This window comes from Phocoena sinus, chromosome 1, assembly GCF_008692025.1.
Source record: "Phocoena sinus isolate mPhoSin1 chromosome 1, mPhoSin1.pri, whole genome shotgun sequence".
Taxonomy (NCBI): Eukaryota; Metazoa; Chordata; class Mammalia; order Artiodactyla; family Phocoenidae; genus Phocoena; species Phocoena sinus.
The window spans coordinates 12,374,353-12,396,724 of NC_045763.1; the positions used below are offsets into that span (position 1 = coordinate 12,374,353).

Sequence of the window (22,372 nt, forward strand, 5' to 3'; positions counted from 1 at the left end):
GTGGGGGGCCAGTGGAGACAAAGCGTGGCGGCCAGCCCAGGCGCCAGGGGGCGGAGCCAGCGAAAGAAAGCCTGCAGTCCCCACGTCCCCGCCCTCCTCTTCCGCAGGGTCACCTTGGCAGGAGGGCACCTTCACTCTAGGCGTGCCTAGTCCCAGCGGCCGCTCTGTCCGCGGCGCAGCCCTCATCCTCTAAAACCGGGATCTGGGGAGGGGCCTGCTGGGGCCTGCGGGGTGGGGAGTATTCGGCCCCACTGGTGACTTAAGGAAATGCCCCCTTTCGCAGCCCAGCTTCCTGCCAGCCCGGCCCAGGGAGGGACGCCACTGGGGTCGGGACGCCAAGGTGAGCCTGACCCCAAGTGGGGGTCGAGGGAGGGGGAAAGCTGGTCCGGCGCCTCCCCTCAACTCCTCGCCGATGAGTGTCGGGCTGCAAATAGCCCAGTGGAATCAGTGAGTCACGGAGGCTGGAAATACCGCGCCCCCGCTTCCCTCCCCTCCTCCCGTCTGCACCGAGCTGCGCGGAGGAGCTCTGCGGAGGAACTCCGATTTCAGTAGCGCCTGGGGGTGTGCGTGTGAGTCCCTCCAAAGGGTACTCAGACTCCCTGAACCAGTCAGCTTCCCAGCCAGGTTTCAGCCGGGCTATGCCCCTGGGGCTGTGTGACTCTAGGCTAGTCACTCGGCCCCTCTGGTCCTCAGAACCCATCTGGTACGAGATAGGCTTCAAGAGCAACCCAGTGCAGCTGGCCCAACTTTGGTGTCCTTGTGCCTGGGACAGTGCCTGGCAGGTAGTAGCAGGGGCTGGCAGTTGGAAGAGAAGGCGATGCAAGGTTTTTCAGAGAAATAATTCCCAGATTATTGCCCTGGTGGACCTGGGAGCCAAAGGAGGGGGCCGAAGGACACCCACATTTCTGTGAGGTCTTGAACTTTGCTTGAGCTACCACCCCTGCCCCCAAATCTCAAGAAAGGTATGTCTGTTCATCCCCGGCCTTCGCACTCTGCTGCCTCCAGCCCCATCCCAAGTTTGAGAACTTCAGGCGGGTGATCTCCAGAAGTCCATGGTTCTGTCGTTTATTGTGTGTGCGGGGTACAATGCCAGAACCCTGCTCTGCGCCCCCCACCCCGAGTCATTTCCTAAGGGCCCCAGAATGGCAGGGGTGAGAGGGCACCTTACAGAACACTGACCAAAGAGGTGCAGAGGGCCGAGGCTGGCCTTGCTACTTGCTCCAGGGGCCCCGACTAACTGGGAACCACCCTTACCCATCACCCCTGCTTCTGTATGTGGGAGACTGAGCCAGGGTCACGGGGGGCAGTTGGGGCTCCCCAGAATGAAGGCAGACGGGAGGTCCTTGCCCTGGACTGGGGACTGGGAGGGAGCTGGGGTGGGGACTCTTCCTGTGATTAGGACATTCTCTAGCAGGAAACTGTGGGCGCAGGGCGCACAGGCTGAGAGGCAGAATAAGGGGAACTACCCCCCACTGCACGGAGGGCTGGGAGGGCGGTTTGAGAGCAGCTTCTGACATCGTGGGTTCAAATCCAACCATCAGTGGTTAAGCTGGGCGCTCAACTGTTCAGACTCTGTCCCCATTGAGAAGAATGGAGATTGCAAATCTGATTTTAGAACATTCCGGATTTGGCTTTAACCAGTGGTAATGTTTAGTGTTTGAAGGACAAAGATAAGTGTGCATGTGTGTACGCCTGTTTGCGTGTGTGTGTGTGTGTGTGTGTGTGTGTGTGTGTGTGTGGTATACACACACCAAGCCTATAGCTTCACAGATTATAGAGGACGGGATGGGGGAGGTGAATGGCCACAAGGGAAGGTTGGCAGGAAGCTGGGGTCCTACCTTGAGGACCCAAAGCCCCATGCATGCTTCCTCTGTGGGGTAAGCTGTCTGCAGTGGAGGCAGCCCCGGGAGCCCAGGTCTCTGGCTGGGAGGGAGAAGGATCAGCCCCACCCCTTGGCCCAGGTTTACCTGGAGGCATATGAGCAGGTAACAGACGGTTCACACAGTTTATCACGAACCAGCTGTATTGGAAAAACCCCATCTATATACAGACACAATGTGGCCCTGCGCTGGCACAGCTGGCTGGCTGGGGCACCTTGTGGGCAGACAGCCTGGCAGCTGGTTCGGGGCTTGGAGGGCAGCATAGGGGAAGCGGACCATCATGGCTGTCTCTGGCCTCCCTGTGCCCAGCCAGTTCACTTTAGCTGGGAACCTCTGCCTGTGATCTCCCTCTGCCTCTCCCGCTCCCCTTGGCCAAGGGGGTCCCAGGTCCCCAGGTCCCCAGTCCCCCTGCCCCTGCCCTGCAGAGACTCCATAGATCAGAATTTGTCTGTCTGTCCTGCAGATTATTTGCCCAGAGATCCTGCCTGTCCCAATCCCCCTTCCCCAAACTGGCTTCTTCGGGATCTCCTGTTCTCCATCCCAATCCCTTTATTCTGGATTAAGTGAACGAGGCCATATCTGGAATCTGGGCGCCATGCGTGAAGCAAGGGGGTCCCTGGCCTGCCCTGGGTAGAGCAGAAGCCCACATTTGGAGGGGATGACCCACCTGGGGTCTGGGGTTGAGGTGTCAGGGCCTGAACCTGGGCTGAGATGTCCCGGAAGCTGTCATGAGGGGGTCAGGAGAGCCACTCTGGCCGGCCAGTGGGGAAGATGGGGGAGCTGGGGGAAGGGAGGGGGAGGCCCTCAGATTTTTATCTCGGTCCGGAAGATCTGCTGGACGTGCTCCGTGTGTGGTTGGCGCCGAGCCCGGATGGTGAGGCTGCCGTCCTCCCTCAGGGCCGAGGTCACCGACGTGGGGTCCACGTCCTCCGGCAGTTGGCACTTGTGAGCAAAGGTGTTCATGACCGTGCCGTCGGCTGCCAGCTGGGAAAGGGGTAGTGGGTCAGGGCAGGCTGACCCCACCCTTGTCCTGCTCACGTCCAGCCACAGCCCCTGCTCCCCAGTCTAACCCCAGCTGGGACCCCCTGTGCCGAGGGGTTCTGCTCTCAGGTGCAGAGGCCCGGTCTAGGGGCTGGCCAGGGCTGAGCAGGGACAGGTACCGAGGTGCTTAGAGGAGCTCCAGTGGTCCTGGGGGAGAGGCAAGGGCTTGGTGGGGGAGCTCCGATGGGGAGGAGACTCAGTGGCAGAATCTGGGGCTCCTGAGCAGCAAGGAGGTGGCACAGAGCAGAGCTGAGCCCTCTTGGGTACCCAGATACACGGTGTCCACCGTCAGGGCTCAGCCGGCGGCCCCTCCTGCGTGACTCAGCCAGCACATGGTGTCCAGAGGAGCCTGGGGCGGCTGAGTCACTGGCGAGGGTGGCAGGGCTGGCACGTGCTGCCCACTGGTCCTGGTGCGCACAGTCCTTGGCTTCCCTGAGAGGCGCCCCTCGGGCATCCAGCCTCCTGTGCTCAGGGGAGAAAGCCAGGCCGAGGGGGATCCAGAGGCAGCCTGGGGCCGAGCCTCTTCACTAAGGAGCAGCAGTGGCTCTGGCCCGTGGGGGGCAGCATCCCTGTTCAGCCAGGGCCACACCCTCCTCCAGGGTGCAGGCCTCCTGGGAGCTGGGACTCAGAGACCCTAGTGACCAAGTGACCCTGAGACCTGTGGGTGGAGGGAGTGTGGGGTTTGGGGTGTGTGTGACCCTGAAGTGCAGGACCTCTGTGCAACCTTGGGCCTAATTCAGGGGTCCAGAGGTGAGGGACCAGTGAGCCCCCCACCTCTCCAGATGCCCACAGGAAGGGCTATCCTGCCTCAGCCATGATCTCCTTCCTCTCATCTCCCTTCTCACCTCCCTGCAGCATCCCTCCCCCCCTCCCCCATCCCCTGTGGCTTCCTCAGCTGCCCTGGACTCCGGAAGAAAGCATCTGGGAGCCTGGGGCAGAGAGAGGCAGCAACAGGGGGTCCCGTGGCCCACCAGCTACAGGAGCGAGGCCTCTAGTTTGTCCTGGGGGTTGGGGGGTACTGGGCAGGATGCGGGGTCCCGGGATGAGTGGGGACACGGGGCAGAGGGTACAGGCGTGGGGCCCAGGGTCTGGGGGCAGGGAGCGGGCTCACCTTCTCAGCTCGCACTTCTATGTTGTTGTTGGAGGTGGTGACGATGATGTCTTCAGGTGAGAAGTCGCTCACGTCCACGGCAAACTCATAGGCGTCGCCCAGGGTCTTGATGTTGCCCTGCCCCCCGGGACGGGCTGTGGGGAGGGCTGCCGTAAGCAGAGCAGCGGGCGGGCTGGCACTCAGAACCCAGGTCTCAGGGCTCCCCCTCTGGAGGGAAGGGGCTGGCCACCCGGGCCTGAGCTCCCCCTCAGCCGTAGCTGCCACCCTCCCTGCCACCCGCCCTCTTGCAGCACACCTTTTCCGCCTGGGGGATGGGGCCTTACCCAGCACAGGTAGGGTGGTGTGTGTATATGTCTGTAGTGACCCACCCCAGGCCTGGAGTAGGGGTGCGTGTAGCTGAGCCCCAGGCCAGAGCTGTTTCTTGAAGGCCTGCCTGTTCTCACGGCCACATCTGTCTCTGTGGCCGCACCTGTCCCAGTGGTCACCCGCGGCTGCAGCTGTACGGAACTTGCTCCCAGCAGCTCGGCAGCTGCATCCATGTCGGGGGTGCCCTGGAGCAGGTGTCCCCTCCCTGGGTGCCTCCCCTCCCCACGGAGGACTTGCCTGGGAAGGCCAGGGGCTCCGAGTGGGGCCGCATGAAGCTGCCGAAATCCTCGGAGAACATGCTCAACGCCTTCTCCATGGGCGGCTCCTGGGCGGGAAGGGTGTGGGAGGCTGAGGAGGAGGAGGAGGAAGAATGGAAGCTTCTCTCCGCTCTGAAGGTGGAGGAGGTCCTGTGGCTCATCCACGGGAGGGCGGCCGGGCCCTGGCCAGTGGGCAGGGTGGACAGGAGGGCGCGTGGGCAGCAGGCTCGGAGGGAGTGTGCCGGGCCCCGGCTGCCGCCGCTTTATAAGGCCCAACCGTCCCTGGGCGCGGGGCCAGCCCCTTGTCTACCAGCTAAATTTAGTCCTCTCGGTGGCCCAGAGGGGCTGGAAATCTTCTCCAGTGAGACGGCGCTGCTGACAGTCCAACACAGGCAGGCCCAGGAGGCTGAGCTCACTGCCCAGCATTCCAGGCCGATAACTCCAGCCCTGGAGCCTCCCACGGCAACGAGATGGGGACCCGTGCTGTCCCCTCGCCACTCAGACCCCTGGGCCCGCCTCAGGACCTTGTGTGTGTTCCGTGTTTCTGTGTCCCCCCCACCAGACTGCAAGCTCCTTGAGGCCAGGGTTTCCTCTCTCTCCATCCCCTCTCCCCCTAAGTTCCAGCCCTTGGGTAGAGGGATGTAGGTATGAGTGATCAGGGCAGAAAGGCCCAAGCCCCTGGCTCTGGGGAGAGTGGGAGATGCGAGGTCAGGAGGTCAGGGGTGCATGGAGGACCCCCACCTGCTGGACCCCTGTGTGAGGCGAGGGGTTCCCTCCCTCAGGGCAGATAATGTTCGCAGCCATCTCTTAGGAAGGACTGAGACAGCCCCGGAGGGGGGTATAGAACGTGCAACTGTTCCCCTGCCAGCTCCCACGGGGACCCAGATTTCATGCTTACCTCCCTCCCCACCCTCCACCTCCCAACTCTGGAACATTTCGGGACCCAAGAGGAGAAAGCTGAGGCCGGGCTGGGGCTTGGGCCTGGACTCAGGGGTGGAGAGCAGATCATTTAGTAATGGTCCTTAACAATATAGAAGGTTATGTTCCCAGGAAATGTCTGCTTGACCTCCAGCTCAGAGGAGATGCTGGGGGTGGCAGCGGGCAGGGTCTTAGTCAGAGGTAAAGGAGAGTTCCGCAAGACAATCATTCTAGCTCTGACTTCTGAGGTGCCTGCTGGGCACCGGCTCCTGGCTGTGAGCTCTCCAGCACGGCCTCATTTGATTCCCGCACGGCTCAGGAAGGAGATGGTATTCCCATTTTATAGATAGAGAAACAGAGCCTCACAGAGAGCCTGGGGCTTGCACACGAACAAGTGGCAGAGCTGGGATTTGAACCCTGTCTTATCTGATCCAAACCCTCCAGGAGGCCAGGGTGGGCTGAGCATTTGTGTATGGAGACAGTCTGGTCCCGAACGCCCCTGAGAAGCACCTTTGCCCGTGCACAGATCATGCGGGACCAGGGGATGAAGCAGGGAAGGCCGTTCTGGGAGGCCGGGGGTCCCCTGCTGCCCAAGTTGCAGTGTGGGGCCTCTGCTCCCCCCTCCAAATCCTGCCCTTCCTTCCCAGATCAGCTCCGGTTCCTCCTCCTCCATGGAGCCCTCTCTGATTGCTGCAGCCCACACAGGGGGGCCTGCCCAGATGCCCGCTGCACCAACTGGCTTTGCCCACCCCAGCACCTGAGTGTGACATGGTCCTCCTGGGTCCTCTCTCCCCTATCAGACTGGCAGTTCCCTGGGTTAGGGGTTCGCCTGTCTCCCCGTTAGATTGGGGGCTCCTGAAGGTAGGGACTGTTTCTCTTTTCTCTGGCTCCCACAACACTTCCTCCCTGCGGTGGTGGGCGGGGGGGTCCATCAACACGGGTAACCACTGGTGCCGGTAGTCCGTGAAGTGGGGTCAGAGTGGTGGCTGGAGCCAAAGGGGTCTGTTTGTCTGTCTAGTGGAGATTCCTGCCCGGCTTGTGTCACCCATCCTGGCCGACGGGGTTCCAGTAGGGCTGCCAGGAAGTTACCAGCACTGAGGTGAGATGGAAAGAGGGTGGGGTGGGTGTGGGGGACCAAGAAGCCTGCCACCCGCCAGGGAAACAGGAGCCAGTGGCTAAATGCAGACACAAGGTCATGGCGCTGAGGCCTGAGTCACTGCTCCTGGACGTCAGATCTCATTACCTACCCCCGCCCACCATTCCTCCCCCCGCTTACCCCATCCCTAAGGCATCACCCACACATGCACTGGATCCACTGACTTCAATGGCCAGGAGGGACCCTGAAATGTCATCAAGGCCGTTCCCCTGTTTCTGTGCATGTCTCTCCTTTCAGATCCCAGGGACAGAAGGAGCTTCAGAGATGATCCAATGCCTTGAATCCCATACCTGCCAGGGCACCCCAGTCACTTGGAGGGACTTGCAACAAACACAGACTCTTCTCATGTACCCCAAGATTCTGATCTGGGGTCTAGGGAAGGGACCAGGAATCGGCTCCCATCAGGTCCCCACTCAGCCAGCCCACAGGCCAGTGTTCGGAAACCACTCATCACTCAGCAGGTATCTACTGAACACCTGCTATGTGCCGGGCACCGTTGAGGCTCTGGGGAACTCGTGATGAACGAGGCAGAGATAGGGCCCTGCCGCCATGGCTCTCAGGCTCCCCTCATTGGACAGAAGAGGAAACTGAGGCTCCGAGTGGTGAAGGACCCATTAGGGATGGGAGAGCTGCTCGGCATCAAGCTCTCACCCTTCGCTGCTTGATGCGGGAGAGGGAGAAGCTGGGGGCTGGCATGAGGGGGAAATGGCTTTGGGAGGGACTTGCCACCAGCACCATGTCCCTTTGCTTCCCTCTTCCCAGTTTCCTGGTGCTCACAGGGCCGGAGGTGAGGGTGTGGACGTGCGGTGCTGGCTGGCTGGCCGATGCTGGCTATGAGTTGGAGCCAGCAGCTGCCCGAGACCAGAGACGGGTTTGGGATGTCAACAGGGCGGCCAATTATCCTGTTACTGTACACAGGTTGGGGCAGCCGAGGCAACGGTGGGCCCAGGTCCACGCAGAGCAGCAAGCCTCCACCTCACCGCTCACAACACACACATGCTCCTAGTTGGGATTAACTTGGCTGACATCTAGGGGCAGAGGGTGGCTCAGGGCCTCAGGATTTTAACAAGTCATTGAAGGGCCATCATGATTTTCAGAAAGGGGGCTTTGTCTGGAAGAGCAGCGAGGGGCGGGGGGGGGGGCGGGCGGGGGCAGGGGCGGGTGTTATCCCAGATCTCTTGCCCAAATCTTCTAAAAGTGGTATCAGGCACAAATCCTCTGCTTTGTGCCCAAACCCTTGCCCTGAAGGCTTAAGCCACAGGTGCTGGAGGAGCTCTGGGAAGAGGGAGAGCCACAGAATCGAAGTCTGGGTTCCGCCTCTGCTTTGTGACCTTAGATGAGTGACTGCACCTCTCTGATCCTCCATTATTATCTGCAAAATGGTGATGTTGTGCTTGACCCACAAGGGTGCTGGGAGGATGAACTGGGTTCCAGACCTAGTGTGCATGTTCCTACATTCCGCTGTGGTGGGACAGGGTCTGTGGCATTTACGTAGAAGCCCCAAGCAGAGCCACTGCCCATTGGGTGCTGTGGTTTGAGGCAGTCTTCTCAGACTGGAGGGTCTGGACATGAGGATCTAGCCCAATTCCCTTCCCCCGCTCCAGCTCGTCGGCCCCCTCGCCAGCTCTGAGCAAGGCAGTTCTTCAAGGCAGGACCTCGGAGAGGTGTGAAGCCTTTGGAGTCAGGCAAACCTGGATGGAACTTTTGACTTTGTGCCTCAGCCTCTGTGACCCTGGGCAAGCAAGCAGCCTCAATTCTCCGAAACTCCGTTTCTTTATTTAAATATTTCTTTATTTATTTATTCCTTATTCATTTATTTTGGCTGGGCCGTGTCTTAGTTGTGGCACTCAGAATCTTTGTTGTGGCACGCGGGATCTTTAGTTGCAACGTGCGGACTTCTTAGTTGCGTAATGCACGCGGGATCTACTTCCGTGACCAGGGATCAAACCCTGGCCTCCTGCACTGGGAGCGTGGAGTCTTACCCACTGGACCACCAGGGAAGTTCTGAAACTCCATTTCTTTAAAATGGCCTAATACTGCCCACCTCACTGGGTTTCTCTGAGCACTCACTGATTTGGAGGAGGGTTGCACACAGTGCCTGGCATATAGCAAAGGTGCAGTAATAATAGCACCCCTTCCCTATGGGTCCTTCTCCTCTTCCTTCTCTGCTCTTTCAAACCCCTCCCATGCCCAGCTCTGAGAACCCAGAGCCCTGACCTTCAGCCCCTGCAGATGACCCCTCACCATCCTGCTGTGTCATGAGCTTCCCCCTCCCAGGCCCTTTGTACCCCAGCCGGTAGCTGGGTTGGGTGCCACCCGCCTCTGTGTGGCTCTGGTAGGTTGGGGAGCCCCTGCCCCTCGTCCCTCCTGGCTGCTCTGGCCTGCACCACTCAGCTGGCCAGGGCAGTTCCAGTTGGTTTGTCAAGGACATTCTTAATGGCCAGGGTAAACCCCGGCGGGGTGGGGCGGGGAGGAGGGGGGGCCAGGATGTTGATTGGTGGAACACACACCTGTCCAGGTGCACCTGAGCTGCAAGCAAAGGAGTCTCTGTCAGAGGAGGGCTGGCTGGGGCCACAGCAGAGCGGACTGACAAAGGTGAGCGGCCGCCGGGTGCAGAGCTGGGGCAGGGACTTGGATGGAACCTGCCAGGACCAGGGCAGGCAGGGCAGGAGCAGGAAGCTGGGGGGCAGGGAGCCAGCACCTCCTTTGGACCCTCACGGCTTCTCCTTCTGGGCCTGGGGTTTTCCTGACTCTGGCCTGAGCCGAGGGGTTGGAGGCTCCGGGATGGGCATGGGGAGTCAGAGTGGTCCATGGGGTCCCCACAGTGAGACAGTGACTCCCCTGGGCAAGGAGACTGCTCTGAGCAGTGGGAGCAGACAAGCGTCCAGGGAGGGTAGGAGTGGCAGCCACAGGATGGGGAAGGGGGCTCTGAGCCTGGGGTCCGGCCTTGATCAACCTGCTGCTGGACATGTAGGGGACAGCTAGGAACCACTGCCCTCATCCTAAACATTAACACACACACTCGCACCCTCGGGGTCACCCCCTCAGGAATGAAGGCACACCAGACCCACGTTCCCTCCTGAAAATGCCACCTTTCCCTTCTATCTGGGAAGTAGATATTGGAAGGGCCCAGTGGCTGGGTAAGGGCGTTGGAGCAGCTCACCAAGGGTCCGTCTGCCTGTCCACTCTTTCAGGGGCCTGATGGAGGAGCTGGTAGGGCTTCGTGAGGGCTCCTCGGGGAATCCTGTGACACTTCAGGAGCTATGGGGCCCGTGTCCCCGCATCCGCCGAGGCATCCGAGGTGACAGCTAGGTTCCCTTCCGCTCCCTGTCGAAACCCCCTCGGGACATCACCCTCCCCGGGTCCGCCTCCCCACCCACCTTGGAGCCCAAGAGCTGCCCCCATCCTGGGCGGCAGGGAGGGTGGGGATCTCTCTGCCAGTCTGTGGGACAGATGTGCTAGAGGTCTGCTCTCTGCCTTTTGGGAACGCAGCCCCCAGGCCTGATCACTCCGCCAGGGACCTCGCTAGGGGCCCAGTGGGTGCTCTCTGGCCTGACACCAGGACAGCCCCACTGGTCCTCGGACAACAGAGCAGTCTGTCTAGACTCTCATGTCCTCTAAGCTATGTCCCCTGCGGAGATGCTGGAGAAAGTGTAGTTTCCAGCTCTCCCTCCACACCCTGCCGCCTCTGTCATTCTTCCATAAGTACCTCAGGAAGGGGCAGGGGTGGGGAGGGCGAGTAGGTCAAAGGCTCCCTCCTGGCGGGGCCAATAGGCCTGGTGCCCACCGTGCTGCCACTTTCACTTGCACAAATCCTGCTGTCTCTCACGTGAGGCAGAGCCCCCTCCCATCTTCCCTGGATCCGACCACCTGGCCCCAGCCCCACACAGCCCCTGCCCCCCGCCCCCGCCCCGTACCCTCACTGGGCCCTGGGCTACCCCCCGATGCCCCTGCCCCAGGTGGCCTCGAGTGGTTGAAGCAGAAGCTGTTCCGCATGGGTGAGGACTGGTACTTCCTGATGACCCTCGGGGTGCTCATGGCCCTGATCAGCTACACCATGAGCTTCACTGTTGGCCGTGTGGTCCGAGGTAACCCCTCCCTGGCACGCACGCCTGCTCTGGACCCGGGGCTTTCGAGCACGCTTTCGGGATGCCAGATGGGCCGCCAGGTGCAGCGGGGGTGGGGGAGGGCTCTGGGTGGGGAGGAGGCCTGGGTCTAGTCCTGGCTTTGCTCTTGACTTGCTGTGTGACCCTGGGCAGGCTCCTGCCCCTCTCTGGGCCTCAGTCTCCTCATCTGCCCAGTGAATGAAAGACCAAATAGTCCTTCTTCCTCTGAACTCTATGCCCACTGCTTCCTGCCGCCCCTGCTCCCTTCTCCTCCCTCCTTGCTCTCAGCTCAGTAACTGTGAGGGAGAACACTTGTCTAGACCACCAGGCATAGAACATTCTCTCCCCATGCTTCGGCAGGCTCTCTCCACCCTGAGGTCTCCTGGAAGAGGGGGCACGGGGCAGGAAGGGTCTAACACACCTTCTCTGTGAGACTTGCTCAGGTGGCATTACGAGGACCTGCCATGCACCAGACCTCATCTGAGAGCCCATTTGACAGATAGGGAAACAGAGGCTCAGAGATGTTGAATGGCTTGCAAAAGGTCACTCAGTTAGGGAGTGGCAACACTGGGATGTGATCCAGGGTCCTACTCTTGCCTCCTCTTGGGGATCTGCCACTTATTGGGTGGTCCTGGGCCACCGCCCTCTGAGCCTCCATTTCCTGGCCAGCAAGTGGGCGTCTGAGGGCTGCAGAGCCCGTGGATGGCTCCCTGACTCCCAGCTGTCCCCAGCACACAAGTGGCTGTACCGGGAGATTGGGGACAGCCACCTACTCCGGTATCTCTCCTGGACCGTGTACCCCGTGGCCCTGGTCTCCTTCTCCTCAGGCTTTTCCCAGAGCATCACGCCCTTCTCGGGAGGTAAGCCCATTGCCACACCATTCACCTGTTCGCCTTGCTCCGCAGTGCCCACTGCCCAAAGCCTTTTCCTGTCCTTCGGGGCTCCTGATGGGGGGAGGCAGGAAACAGTAACCCCACTTCACAGCCAGAGAAGCCAGGCTCAGAAGAGTTGTGTAAGTTGCCTGAAGTCACACAGTGAGAAGGACAGATCTTTTTTTTTTAAATAAATTTATTTATTTATTTATTTATTTTTGGCTGTGTTGGGTCTTTGGTGCTGCATGCGGGCTTTCTCTAGTTGCGGTGAGCGGGGGCTACTCTTCGTTGGGGTGCTCTGGCTTCTCATTGTCGTGGCTTCTCTTGTTGCGGAACATGGGCTCTAGGCACGCAGGCTTCAGTAGTTGTGGCACGTGGGCTCAGTAGTTGTGGCGCACGGGCTTAGTTGCTCCGCGGCATGTGGGATCTTCCCGGACCAGGGCTCGAACCCGTGTCCCTTGCATTGGCAGGCGGATTCTTAACCACTGCGCCACCAGGGAAGCCCCAGAAGGACAGATCTTGCTTGACTCGGGTCACTGTTGGCTCTGCTCCCTTTTTGAGGGCTCCTCTGGGCCAGCACCATGGTTCCCCAGGGAGGGGCTCACGGAGGGGCGCATCTCTTCCAGGCCTCTCAGCTCTGCTTTCAGCTCCAGGCCAGCCACACAGGGGAGCTGCAGGGATGCATCTGGGTGGCCTGAGATTCTCTCCTAGGTTCCCCCCATCCTGCAATAGCTGACTGGCAGGACCAGCTGGAAGAACGTAGGCAATTCACATCCCCTCTCTGACCCGCAGCTCCCTCATCTGCAACACGAGTTTAGGAATCCTAAACTCACAGGGTTTAGGAGAGCTGATGAGGTCATGACGTGAAGCCCTGTGCAGGGTAAAGCGATAAGGGTTTATCTAGATATTGTCCCTCCTCTTCCTCCCTACCCCCACCCCGTCCATCCGTCCCCTGCCAAGGTTCTGGAATTCCGGAGCTGAAGACCATCCTGTCGGGCGTGGTCTTGGAGGACTACCTGGATATCAAGAACTTCGGGGCCAAGGTGGTGGGCCTCACCTGCACCCTGGCCACGGGCAGCACCATCTTCCTGGGCAAAGTGGTATGGACGGGCATGAGAGCACCCCACCCCGTCCCACCCGGCCCTCCTGTCCCCTCTGCCTTTTCTCCATCCCCACCGAAGCTAGGTCAGGGGGAACTCAGGCCAGGGCCTGCCTTCACAGGGCTCAGTCTTGGGGAGGAGACAGGCCAGGTCCCCAGAGTATGACAAAGGAACTGGGGAGATGGAGGCATAGGGAGTAGGTGGGGCAGCCGAGCTGTCTCTGGATGAGGCTCCCTCTACCCCCCAACCCTGGGCCCCGGAGCGGGAGAAGGAGCGGAGCAAGGGCCCCAGCTCCCCCCAAGGGGCGGACCCTGTGCCCTGTGCGCACACCTCCTCTGGCAGGGCCCCTTCGTGCACCTGTCTGTGATGATCGCTGCCTACCTGGGCCGCCTGCGCACCAAGGCCATTGGGGAGTCTGAGGTAAGGGGCTCATGGGCACCCCCCTCCTTGGAGGAAACAGACGGAGGGGAGGGCGGGGGCTGGCTCTCAGCGCGGGACTCCGGATCCCCCCAGAACAAGAGCAAGCAAAACGAAATGCTGGTGGCGGCAGCGGCAGTGGGCGTGGCCACAGTGTTCGCAGCGCCCTTCAGTGGTGAGGCCCTCCCCCTGCACCCCAGGCTCCCACTCCCGACCCCCCAGTCCCTCCCCTGGCGGACTGACCAGCTCGCTCCTCCGCCCAGTGGAGGAACCCGCAGGGAGGATGGCGGCTAATCCGGTCTTGGTTGTTACTTCAGTCTTACCGGGAGGGCAGAGCCGCCCCAGGGTGGGGGTGGGCGTCGAGATGCTTCACGGTCACATTAGACAGACTTGGGTTTGAAACTCAGCTCGCCTTGCGTGACCCTGGGCCGGTGAGTTCAGTCCTCAGCCTCATTTTCTCATCTGTAAAATGGGGATTGTAATCGTCCCCACCCCAAAGGCTGTTGCAAGGTTTGAGATGGCCGAGAGGAGCGCCTACAAGCCTGTTCCCTGGGCAGGGGGCTCCCGCCCTGCCCTCCTCTCCCCTCAGCTCAGGACCAAAGAGAAGGGGTGGCCCTGTCTGTTCGGGCTGTGGGAGAGCAGGACGGGAGTGGTCAGGGCGCTGGGATGGGCGTGGTGGTGTCTGTCGAAGCTCAGTGTTGCCCCCAGGCGTCCTGTTCAGCATCGAGGTCATGTCCTCCCACTTCTCGGTCTGGGATTACTGGAGGGGCTTCTTCGCTGCCACCTGTGGGGCCTTCATGTTCCGCCTCCTGGCTGTCTTCAACAGCGAGCAGGGTGAGCCCCGCCCTAGACCCTGCCCCCTGCCCCGCCTTCCCTCCCTCCTCCCTCCTCCCCCCTCCCCTCCCTTCTCCCCTCTCTCTTCCCTTTTCCCTCCTCCTCCCCTTCCTCTCCCTCCTCCCTCCTTTCTCCTCTCTCTTCTCTTCTCTTCTTCCTTTCCGCTCCCCTCCTTCTACAAGTATGGAAACGAATTGACCTGGATTGGGCATGAAGGATGGGAGCCCCGAGGGTAGAAGGGGGAGGCAGGGCCAGGGAAAGGGTATTTGGGGGCAGGACGTGGCAGCACCTCCACTCCTGCCTGTTAATTCTGAGCCTTCGGTTTGGCTGGGGTAGGAGTGTGGTCCCTGATCCCCACTCCCCTCCTTTTCCAGAGACCATCACCTCCCTCTACAAGACCAGTTTCCGGGTAGACGTCCCCTTTGACCTGCCAGAGATCTTCTTTTTTGTGGCGCTGGGGTGAGTGGATGCCTCTAGCCCCTCAAGAGCCCAACTGGGGGCCTCCCTCAGCCTGAACTGCTGCCCTCGGTTCTGGCGAGGGGCTCTGGACTCCCCTCCCCTCCCTGCAGGGCCATCTGTGGCATCCTGAGCTGTGCTTACCTCTTCTGTCAGCGAACGTTCCTCGGCTTTGTCAAGACCAATCGGGTCCTCTCCAAACTGCTGGCCACCAGGTGGGCTCTGAATGGGGGCCAGGGACCCCACAGGGTGATGCCCCTAGACTCTCCTGAGCCTTATATGGGGATCCCCACCCCTCACTAACACCCCTGTCCAGGTCCCCATAGTAACTGCTCCCCCACTTACTAGGCTCCCAACCCCAACATTTGAGCCCTCCCTCCCTCACTAACCTCCCTCCCCCTCACTGAACCCCTACTTCCCCGTGGAGCCCCAGGCCCCTTACTGAGCCCCCTCTCCTTCCCAACCTTGTCTGCCCCCTGGCACTGGCATTTCAGAATCAGCCCTCCTCCACCTTGGCCGGTCCTGCCCTGGTCCCACCTGCCTGGCGGGCAGCCCGCCTGTGTCCCAAGCTCTCCTATCAGCCCCGACCCCTGCTTAACCGAGCCGTGTGGGGCTGACCCCCACCCGTCCCCTGCTCCTGTGCCTCTTTCTCCTGTCCCTGCCTCAGCGTCAGCCAGCAGGGTGGCGGCCCGCTCCGTGGGGTGGGGGGAGGGGAAGAGGACGGCTGGCACTGGAGCTGGCCCTCCGCCCCCACCCCACAGCAAGCCTCTGTATTCCGCTCTGGCGGCCTTGGTTCTCGCCTCCATCACCTATCCCCCTGGCGTGGGCCGCTTCATGGCTTCTCGGGTAAGGGGTGCTGAGCTGGGGTGGCCAGAGGGGGGAATGCCCAGTCGTTGTCCAACTTGTGCCCATCATCTCAATCCCCACAACACCTATAAGGGGATGGCTGTGCAACTCCAAGAGGGCCAGAGCCCTTCCCCAAGTCTCCCCGCAACAGGAAGTGGCAGACGAGGATTTGAGGCAGGGTCAGGCAGTTGGGGGGATGGGGGTGGCAGGGACTGCTGCCCGGCCCTCACGCAGAACTCCAAGCTGCCCCCTTCTCCAGCTGTCCATGAGGGAGCATCTGGACTCACTGTTCGACAATAACTCGTGGGCGCTGATGACCTGGAACTCGTCCCCACCCTGGCCCTCGGAGCCCGACCCACAGAACCTATGGTTCGAATGGTACCACCCGCAGTTCACCATCTTTGGGACCCTCGCCTTCTTCCTGGTTATGAAGGTGGGCTCCCGGGGCTCCCAGGGATGTGCGCAGAGCTGAGGCCAGCCTTGGGTAGGATGGGGTACCTCCCCATAGCATGTACATAGCACAGGGCCTAGGCCTTCATGCAGACTCCCTGGCCTGACCTCTGCCCGCTGTGTGGTCCTGGGCAAGTTGCTTCAGCTCTCTGAGCCTCAGTTTCCTCGTCTTTAAAATGGGCTAGTTACTGTGCTTACATCAAGGAAGGTTGAGAGGGAAGAAAGGAGAGTCCCTGGAACAGTGCCAGGCACACAGTAGGCACTTTGCCAGGGTGGGGATCCTTCCCCTGGGCACACCTTCCCTCACACCAGATACTGGCAATGGGAGTGTGCCTGGGCATCCTCCTTCTCCCTGGGAAACCCCCCTGTCCCCTGTCTTGTCCCTCCCTTGCCTACTTTTGTCCAGCTGCCTCTAACCTCTGCCCCCTCGGTTCCCACCACCCACAGTTCTGGATGATAATTCTGGCCACCACAATCCCCATGCCCGCTGGGTACTTCATGCCCATATTTATCTTCGGTGAGTCTGGGGTGTTGAGGGTCTGAGAGACTCAGGGTTATCGGGTCAGGGCCATGGCTACTGGTCCACCCACCTCCCCAGGATGGTACTGAGGTTGATCCCCAGGGATGGAGGGCTGTGGGGACTGGGTCAGCCTGGCTCCCTGCCCTCACCCTAAATCTGCGACCAGGAGCTGCCATCGGACGCCTCATAGGGGAGGCCCTCTGTGTTGCCTTCCCAGAGGGCATCGTGGCTGGAGGTGTCACCAACCCCATCATGCCTGGGGGGTATGCCCTGGCAGGTGAGTAAACCGGGTTCCCACCGGATGGGCAAACATCATGGGTCTGGGCTGGACCCGGAGAATCAGCCAGTAGTTCTGCAGGGCATGGGGAGGTCATTAGCCTCCCAATGAGCCCCACCCTTCCCTGAGCCCCCCCCCTTAGGCTCCATTACTTTTTCTAGCTCCTGTCTTGTCCCTGGTGCCCCTTCTTCCTTACTGCTCTTTCCCTCACCAAGCCCAGGCATAGGGCACTTCCAACAGTGGCCAATGTGTGGCCTCTGGACAATTCCCACCCCAGCCCATGGCCATAGTCACAGCAGCCTTGCCCTTTGCATGAAGCTGTCTCCTGGCCTGAGCCCCCCTCCCTGGCTCTGCCCTCTGCAGGGGCTGCGGCTTTCTCAGGGGCTGTGACCCACACCATCTCCACAGCATTGCTGGCCTTCGAGCTGACCGGCCAGATTGTGCACGCACTACCTGTGCTGATGGCGGTGCTGGCGGCCAACGCCATCGCCCAGAGCTGCCAGCCTTCCTTCTATGACGGCACCATCATTGTCAAGAAACTGCCATACCTTCCGTGGATCCGGTGCCGAAAAATCAGGTGAGCGGTGTCTGCTCAGGCTGGCTGACAGGTGATGGTGTCTGGGTGGGCTGACCTTGGACATGGGTGAGCGTGCGAGGGGCCGACACATGGCTGCTCCCTAGTCTCCATTCTCTCCAGCTCCCTGTGTGACCTTGGGGGAGTCCTTGGCCTCAGTGTCTTACTGGTCATCAGTCGGTCTCCACAACAGTAGGACAGATATTGCCCATTTGTCAGAAAGTGGGGCTCAGAGAGGTGCCATGTCTTGCTCCAGGTCACACAGAGAGTCAGCACCAGCTCTGGGACCTGACTGGTCCCAGAGGAGGGAGGAGGCACTCCCTCTACCTTCCTCTTGGACCTGGGAGGGTCAGGCCCAGGAATGGGTAAGCAGGGCATTGTACCTATCAGGCACCTGGATCCAAAACCGGGCTCTGCAACTGTGTGACCTTGGGCAAGTCACTTCACCTCTCTGAGCCTCAGCTCCCACCCCTCCCCCTGCTCCTGCTCTGCTGTCCTCACTGGGGCGTTGGGAGCTGGAGGTGGGACTGGAATACTGCAATGGAAACGAGCTTTGAGGTCCTGACTCAACCAGACAGGGCCGAGCAGCCTCTGTCCCCAGAAAAGCAGGACTAAGAGGCTCTGAGAGCCCTGGGTCCAAGGCCCAGCTCCAAACATGTGCAAGCTGCCCCCTTCTCCAGACTCAGTTTCCCCATCTGTTAAATGGGGGTGGTTACTCCCGTGATTTTCAAACTTTAAAGCTCTTTTTTCCCTTTATGCCATAAAACTTTTCTTCAAATGAAATTCTCCAGCGACGGCTTCTGAATAAAACAGGTCAAAGTAGAGCTGGTCTAGGGGGGAGATAGGGGTCCAGAGGGCATAGGCCAGCTGGTCCCCAGGTTCCTCTCTCCCTACCTTGGAGTGCTAGGAGCTGTTCATCCCAGGAATCTCTTAGACCCTGCCCATGCTGAAGAACCGGCAAAACTCCTCCCAGCTCGCCCCAGCTTGTCCAGGGGTCTGGATAACCCCCCACCCCAGGACCTGATGGGAGCATCCCTCTGCCCCAGCTCTCACCATGTAATTGTGGAGCACTTCATGAACTGTACCATCACCACGCTGGCCAAGGACACACCGCAGGAGGAGGTGGTCAAGGTCGTGACCTCCACAGACACTGCCAAGTACCCCCTGGTGGAGAGCACAGGTGCCCAACAAGAAGGGGGAGCACGAATGGGGAGGAGGCATTCCCTCTACCTTCCTCTTGGACCTGGGAGGGTCAGGCCCAGGAATGGGTAAGCAGGGCATTGTACCTATCAGGCACCTGGATCCAAAACCGGGCTCTGCAACTGTGTGACCTTGGGCAAGTCACTTCACCTCTCTGAGCCTCAGTTTCCTCATTGGTAAAATGGAGGTAATAGCCATCCTACTTGCGGAGCAGGGGTAGGATGATAGGAACACTACTAGGGCCTCCCAGAAGGCTCCTTCCCTCAGTCTCCCCTTCAGGCATTCCCCAACTGAGTCACCTCCCTCAACCCTGTTGCCATGGGAAAGACATCCTTTTAGAGAAAAATGAGTGGGGGCCCTTGTTAAAAGACACATAGGCTGAATTTTGGGAGAGGACCTAGCTAGAGCATCATTTCCCTCTAGGACAAGTACAATATGAGTGGGAAAGATAAGCTGGGGGGTAGGGAGGGGACAGCCATGCCCTACTCAGGGCCACTGTCAGCCCATATGTCCCCTTTGTGCAAATGAAACAAAATGCACACTTGGCAAGCATAGCACAGCTGGACTTTTTTTTTTTTTTTTTTTTTTTCACAGCTGGACTTTGATCCCCACTTGTCCTTTGGGCAGGTATCTTGTGCAGTGAGCAACCTGCACAACCGTATGGGTCATCCCCATACCTACCCCAAAAGGCATAAAGCTATTTATGAGCAGCAGAACTGTAGTAAATCCCTTAAGCTCTATGAACTGCAGTTACCACATCTGGAAAATAGGGAGGACAGAGTTGTCAGAGGTTCTCATCCCAAAGGCCAGGCCCTTCTCCCCACCCAAATTGGGACACCTATAACATTATCCCACAGAACACGCCAAATATCACACTTGAAAATACCTGCACATGGGTGACCCCTCAAGAAGCTTCACCCCCCTGCTAGAACAAGACAAACTCCACTTCTACCCTTAGAGCCACAGGAAGCAAAGAGTTCCCAACCAGCACAGGCCCAGCCTGTGGGATCCTGCTGCTCATCCAAGAAATAGCTTTAATTGTTTCTGTTTTTAAACAGGGAGCCTTTGTATGTCCAGTTGTAAAGTTTTTATTTTACTGGACAAAAATCAAAAATATCAGGCTGTCCCTCAAAACTAAATACCTGCAGACTCCAGCGATACCCTGGAGTGAGGCTTGCCAAGCCTCCAGCACACAGGAGGACCTCAGAACATGGTGGCCTTCCAGGTTCGTGCCTTCACTGGGCTGAGCCAGTGCAACTTCCTATGGGAAATGAGGGACAAAGCCCAGCCCTGATGCACAGACAGTTTCATGCAGGTGTCCCAAACCTGCTCCTGCCTTGAGGCCCTGCCAGGTGGGGCATTTTGGGGTGGGCAGGTTACCTCCCGGCCCCCTGGCAGCCTTACCTGGACACCCTCAGCTACCACTCCTCCACGTCAGAAGCTGAGTGACCTTGGGCAAGACAACTAACCTCTCTGTGCCTCTGAGCCTCGGTTTCCTCTTCTGTAAAATGGGTGATAATAGTTCCTGACCCACAGGTGCTGTATGTTCCCGAGAGTCATGAGAACACCCAGCATAGTTCTTGGCACATCGTAGCAGTCCAGTAAACGAAAGTTCCTTTTTCATAATGTGGCTTTTTTCCTCTCCCTCTCCACTTGTCCAGAGTCTCAGATACTGGTGGGCACCGTGCAAAGGGCACACCTAGTGCAGGCCCTCCAGGCTGAGCCACCCTCCCGGGTTCCAGGACACCAGGTGAGTGCTCATATGAGGTGTCAGTAGAGGATGGGGAGTCAGCAGGGTTGTGAGGGGAGTGGCCAGCTGATAGCCTATGGTTTGAGAGGGGCTGCCTGGGGAAGGGGGAGCTGTCCCAGGCCCCCATAACCCTTCCCTCATCCCCAGCAGTGTCTGCAGGACATCTTGGCTGGGGGCTGCCCCGTGGAACCAGTGACCCTGAAGCTGTCCCCGGAGACCTCTCTGCACCAGGTAATGGGGGAAATTTGCGCTGTGGGCAGACAGGGGCCCTGGGATAGAGGGGAAGAGCCTGAGAGGGAAACTTGGCTCCAGCTTCCTGGACATGCTATGTGGCTCTCTGTTCCTCCTGGGCCTGCTTCCTCACCTGTGGAACGGGCATGCAGTTCCCACCCTGTCTGTCTCTCAGTTCCAGGGCTGTTGGGATGATGCAGAGACTAGGGAAGAGGGATAGCTTGGGAACCAGAAGATTCTGGATGGAAAGAAACAGTGGTTAAAAATATGTCTTTTCATCAAGGCACACATGGGTTTCAATTTCAAGTCTACCACATTCTGCCTGTGTGATCTTGGGCAAAGTACTTAATCACTCTGAATGCTGATCCCCTCCCCCCTGCAAGCACAGAGCCTGGCACATGGGTGATGGAGGGACAGAAGCAGGTTGGGGACCTAAGGGTGGCCCCAACCCCTCTGTGCCAGTGGATGCCGGCTGATGCTGAAAAACGTGTCCTTTCCAAGAGTCCCTTGTGTGGACTCTGGGGGCCCCTGGTGGTCACATTGGACATTGCAGGCCCAGGTCTTGGTCTCCCACCCACCATCACAGCTGTCCAGCCCTCCCAGGCTCAGGAACAAGGTGGGGTGGGCACCACTGGGACAGAGCCCGGCCCGGGCCTTCACCTCTGCTCAAAGCTGCCAAGCTAGGAAGAAACTGAAGCCAGAGGGTTCGGGTGGGTGCCACCTATCCTCCAGTGTTTCCTAACCGCCCCCCCTGCAGGCACACAACCTCTTCGAGCTGTTGAACCTTCAGTCCCTCTTCGTGACGTCTCAGGGCAGAGCTGTGGGCTTCGTGTCTTGGGTGGAGGTACCATGGTTCCGAGGGTGGAGCAAAGGGGAGGAGCCATGTTCAAACAGGCTGGGGAGGTGGGGGGTCACCAAAATTCTGCCATCAAATTTGGAGGGGCCTTGGGACTTCCCTGGTGGTCCCGTGGTTAAGATTCTGCTCTTCCACTGCAGGGGGCGTGGGTTCGATCCCTGGTCGGGGAACTAAGATCTCACATGTCGCACAGCATGGCCAAAAAAAAAAAAAAAAACTTGGAGGGGCCTCATGGAATTCTGATGAGCCTCACTTCCTGGCCCAGAGTAGCCAGCCACGTGGTCCAGCTACCTCTATCTTATTTTGTGGCCAGCCCTGCCATTCTCTGGGCCTCAATGACCTGATCTATGCAATAGGGAGGCACTGGCTCTAAAGTTCACTCCAGAATCAACCCTTAGGGGAGTCAAACTATACTGGTGCACCAGTATAGTTGCACTTGCAACTTGCACTTGCACTTGCAATCTCCTCTACATCCTCCCCACTCTGTTCTCCGTTCTAGTTGAAGAAAGCAATTTCCAACCTGACAAACCCTCCGGCCCCAAAGTGAGCCAGCCTGGCAAGATGAAACAGGGCCCCTCAGCTGCCCTGGTGAAGGAGATGGGGCAGAGACCCTGCCTTTCTCCCCCCCCCCCCCCCCCGCCATCATAACGCACCCCTCCCCTCCAGCCCAGCTCAACTCCTCGGAGAAGTAGGCAGCTAAGCTAGCACTGAAGAGGCCCCATAGTCACCACGTCCTATTCTCCATGAAACAAGTGCTACCTGCCTTGAAGGACAAATCCCCCTCTGGACAGAACTCAGAATGCAAGACAGCAGAAAACCAGCATATGGTGGGTGCTCCATGAAAGAATCAAATTCACGAATGAAGACATTGGGATATTCTGTCGCCAAGGGCACGCAGAGATGCCCTCTGAGGGTTGTATGACTCCCAACCGGAGGTTCCTGAGAAAAAATAAAGCTGATTGCCAGAGCCGTCTGTCCCTCATCTCAGCATCCAGGGTGTTATCTTGCCACCTCAGCAAGGCCACATTCGCCAGCCCTGAGTGAGCTCTTGGGGGCTCCCTGGTGGTCATGTGGGCCTTTGCAGGCCTGGGGCCTGGTTTCCCACGCCTCCTCATGTCCCCCTTCCTGGCAGGGAGTTATGAAAGCAGGTTCCC

General features: G+C 59.4%; 2 protein-coding genes and 1 long non-coding RNA gene across 6 annotated transcripts; 2 read left to right on the forward strand and 1 right to left on the reverse strand.

Moving 5' to 3' along the window:
• Positions 1–1,041: 1,041 nt before the first annotated feature.
• Positions 1,042–4,939, reverse strand: HSPB7 (heat shock protein family B (small) member 7). 2 transcript variants are annotated; one of them, XM_032612844.1, is made up of 3 exons: positions 4,636–4,939; positions 4,033–4,178; positions 1,042–2,864 (listed from the first exon to the last, which is right to left on the reverse strand). In XM_032612844.1, exons 1-3 carry the CDS (start codon positions 4,814–4,816, stop codon positions 2,685–2,687), a joined length of 507 nt encoding a protein of 168 aa, XP_032468735.1. In that variant the 5' UTR covers positions 4,817–4,939; the 3' UTR covers positions 1,042–2,684. The 2 variants fall into 2 exon arrangements, with proteins under 2 accessions (XP_032468735.1, XP_032468743.1); XM_032612852.1 differs by having other exon boundaries at positions 4,033–4,166; positions 4,636–4,915.
• A 1,219-nt stretch (positions 4,940–6,158) lies between these two features.
• LOC116743821 lies at positions 6,159–7,799 on the forward strand. The gene is made up of 4 exons (XR_004346901.1): positions 6,159–6,434; positions 6,592–6,672; positions 6,967–7,190; positions 7,492–7,799. It is a non-coding gene; the product is annotated as an uncharacterized LOC116743821 (long non-coding RNA).
• A 1,427-nt stretch (positions 7,800–9,226) lies between these two features.
• CLCNKA (chloride voltage-gated channel Ka) lies at positions 9,227–22,200 on the forward strand. 3 transcript variants are annotated; one of them, XM_032603030.1, is made up of 20 exons: positions 9,227–9,324; positions 9,924–10,030; positions 10,689–10,817; positions 11,567–11,695; positions 12,668–12,807; positions 13,150–13,227; positions 13,321–13,399; positions 13,933–14,058; positions 14,433–14,517; positions 14,628–14,729; positions 15,276–15,360; positions 15,620–15,793; positions 16,258–16,327; positions 16,497–16,607; positions 16,971–17,184; positions 18,228–18,361; positions 20,043–20,131; positions 20,279–20,362; positions 21,120–21,206; positions 21,718–22,200. In XM_032603030.1, the coding sequence occupies exons 2-20, from the start codon at positions 9,931–9,933 to the stop codon at positions 21,763–21,765; spliced, it is 2,064 nt and encodes a 687-aa protein (XP_032458921.1). In that variant the 5' UTR covers positions 9,227–9,324; positions 9,924–9,930; the 3' UTR covers positions 21,766–22,200. The 3 variants fall into 3 exon arrangements, with proteins under 3 accessions (XP_032458921.1, XP_032458932.1, XP_032458936.1); XM_032603041.1 differs by having other exon boundaries at positions 20,282–20,362; XM_032603045.1 differs by having other exon boundaries at positions 17,016–17,184.
• Positions 22,201–22,372: the final 172 nt, after the last annotated feature.

Bases quoted from the DNA above. Each gene is read 5' to 3' on its own strand.
- HSPB7 (XM_032612844.1), bottom strand. From the start codon at position 4,816: ATGAGCCACAGGACCTCCTCCACCTTCAGAGCGGAGAGAAGCTTCCAT. The intron at 4,179-4,635 runs GCAAGTCCTCCG...TGCTTACGGCAG, and splicing joins GGAGCCCCTGGCCTTCCCAG to CCCTCCCCACAGCCCGTCCC. The intron at 2,865-4,032 runs GTGAGCCCGCTC...CCCCTTTCCCAG, and splicing joins TAGAAGTGCGAGCTGAGAAG to CTGGCAGCCGACGGCACGGT.
- CLCNKA (XM_032603030.1), top strand. From the start codon at position 9,931: ATGGAGGAGCTGGTAGGGCTTCGTGAGGGCTCCTCGGGGAATCCTGTG. The intron at 14,730-15,275 runs GTGGGCTCTGAA...CCCACCCCACAG, and splicing joins TCCAAACTGCTGGCCACCAG to CAAGCCTCTGTATTCCGCTC. The intron at 16,328-16,496 runs GTGAGTCTGGGG...ATCTGCGACCAG, and splicing joins CATGCCCATATTTATCTTCG to GAGCTGCCATCGGACGCCTC.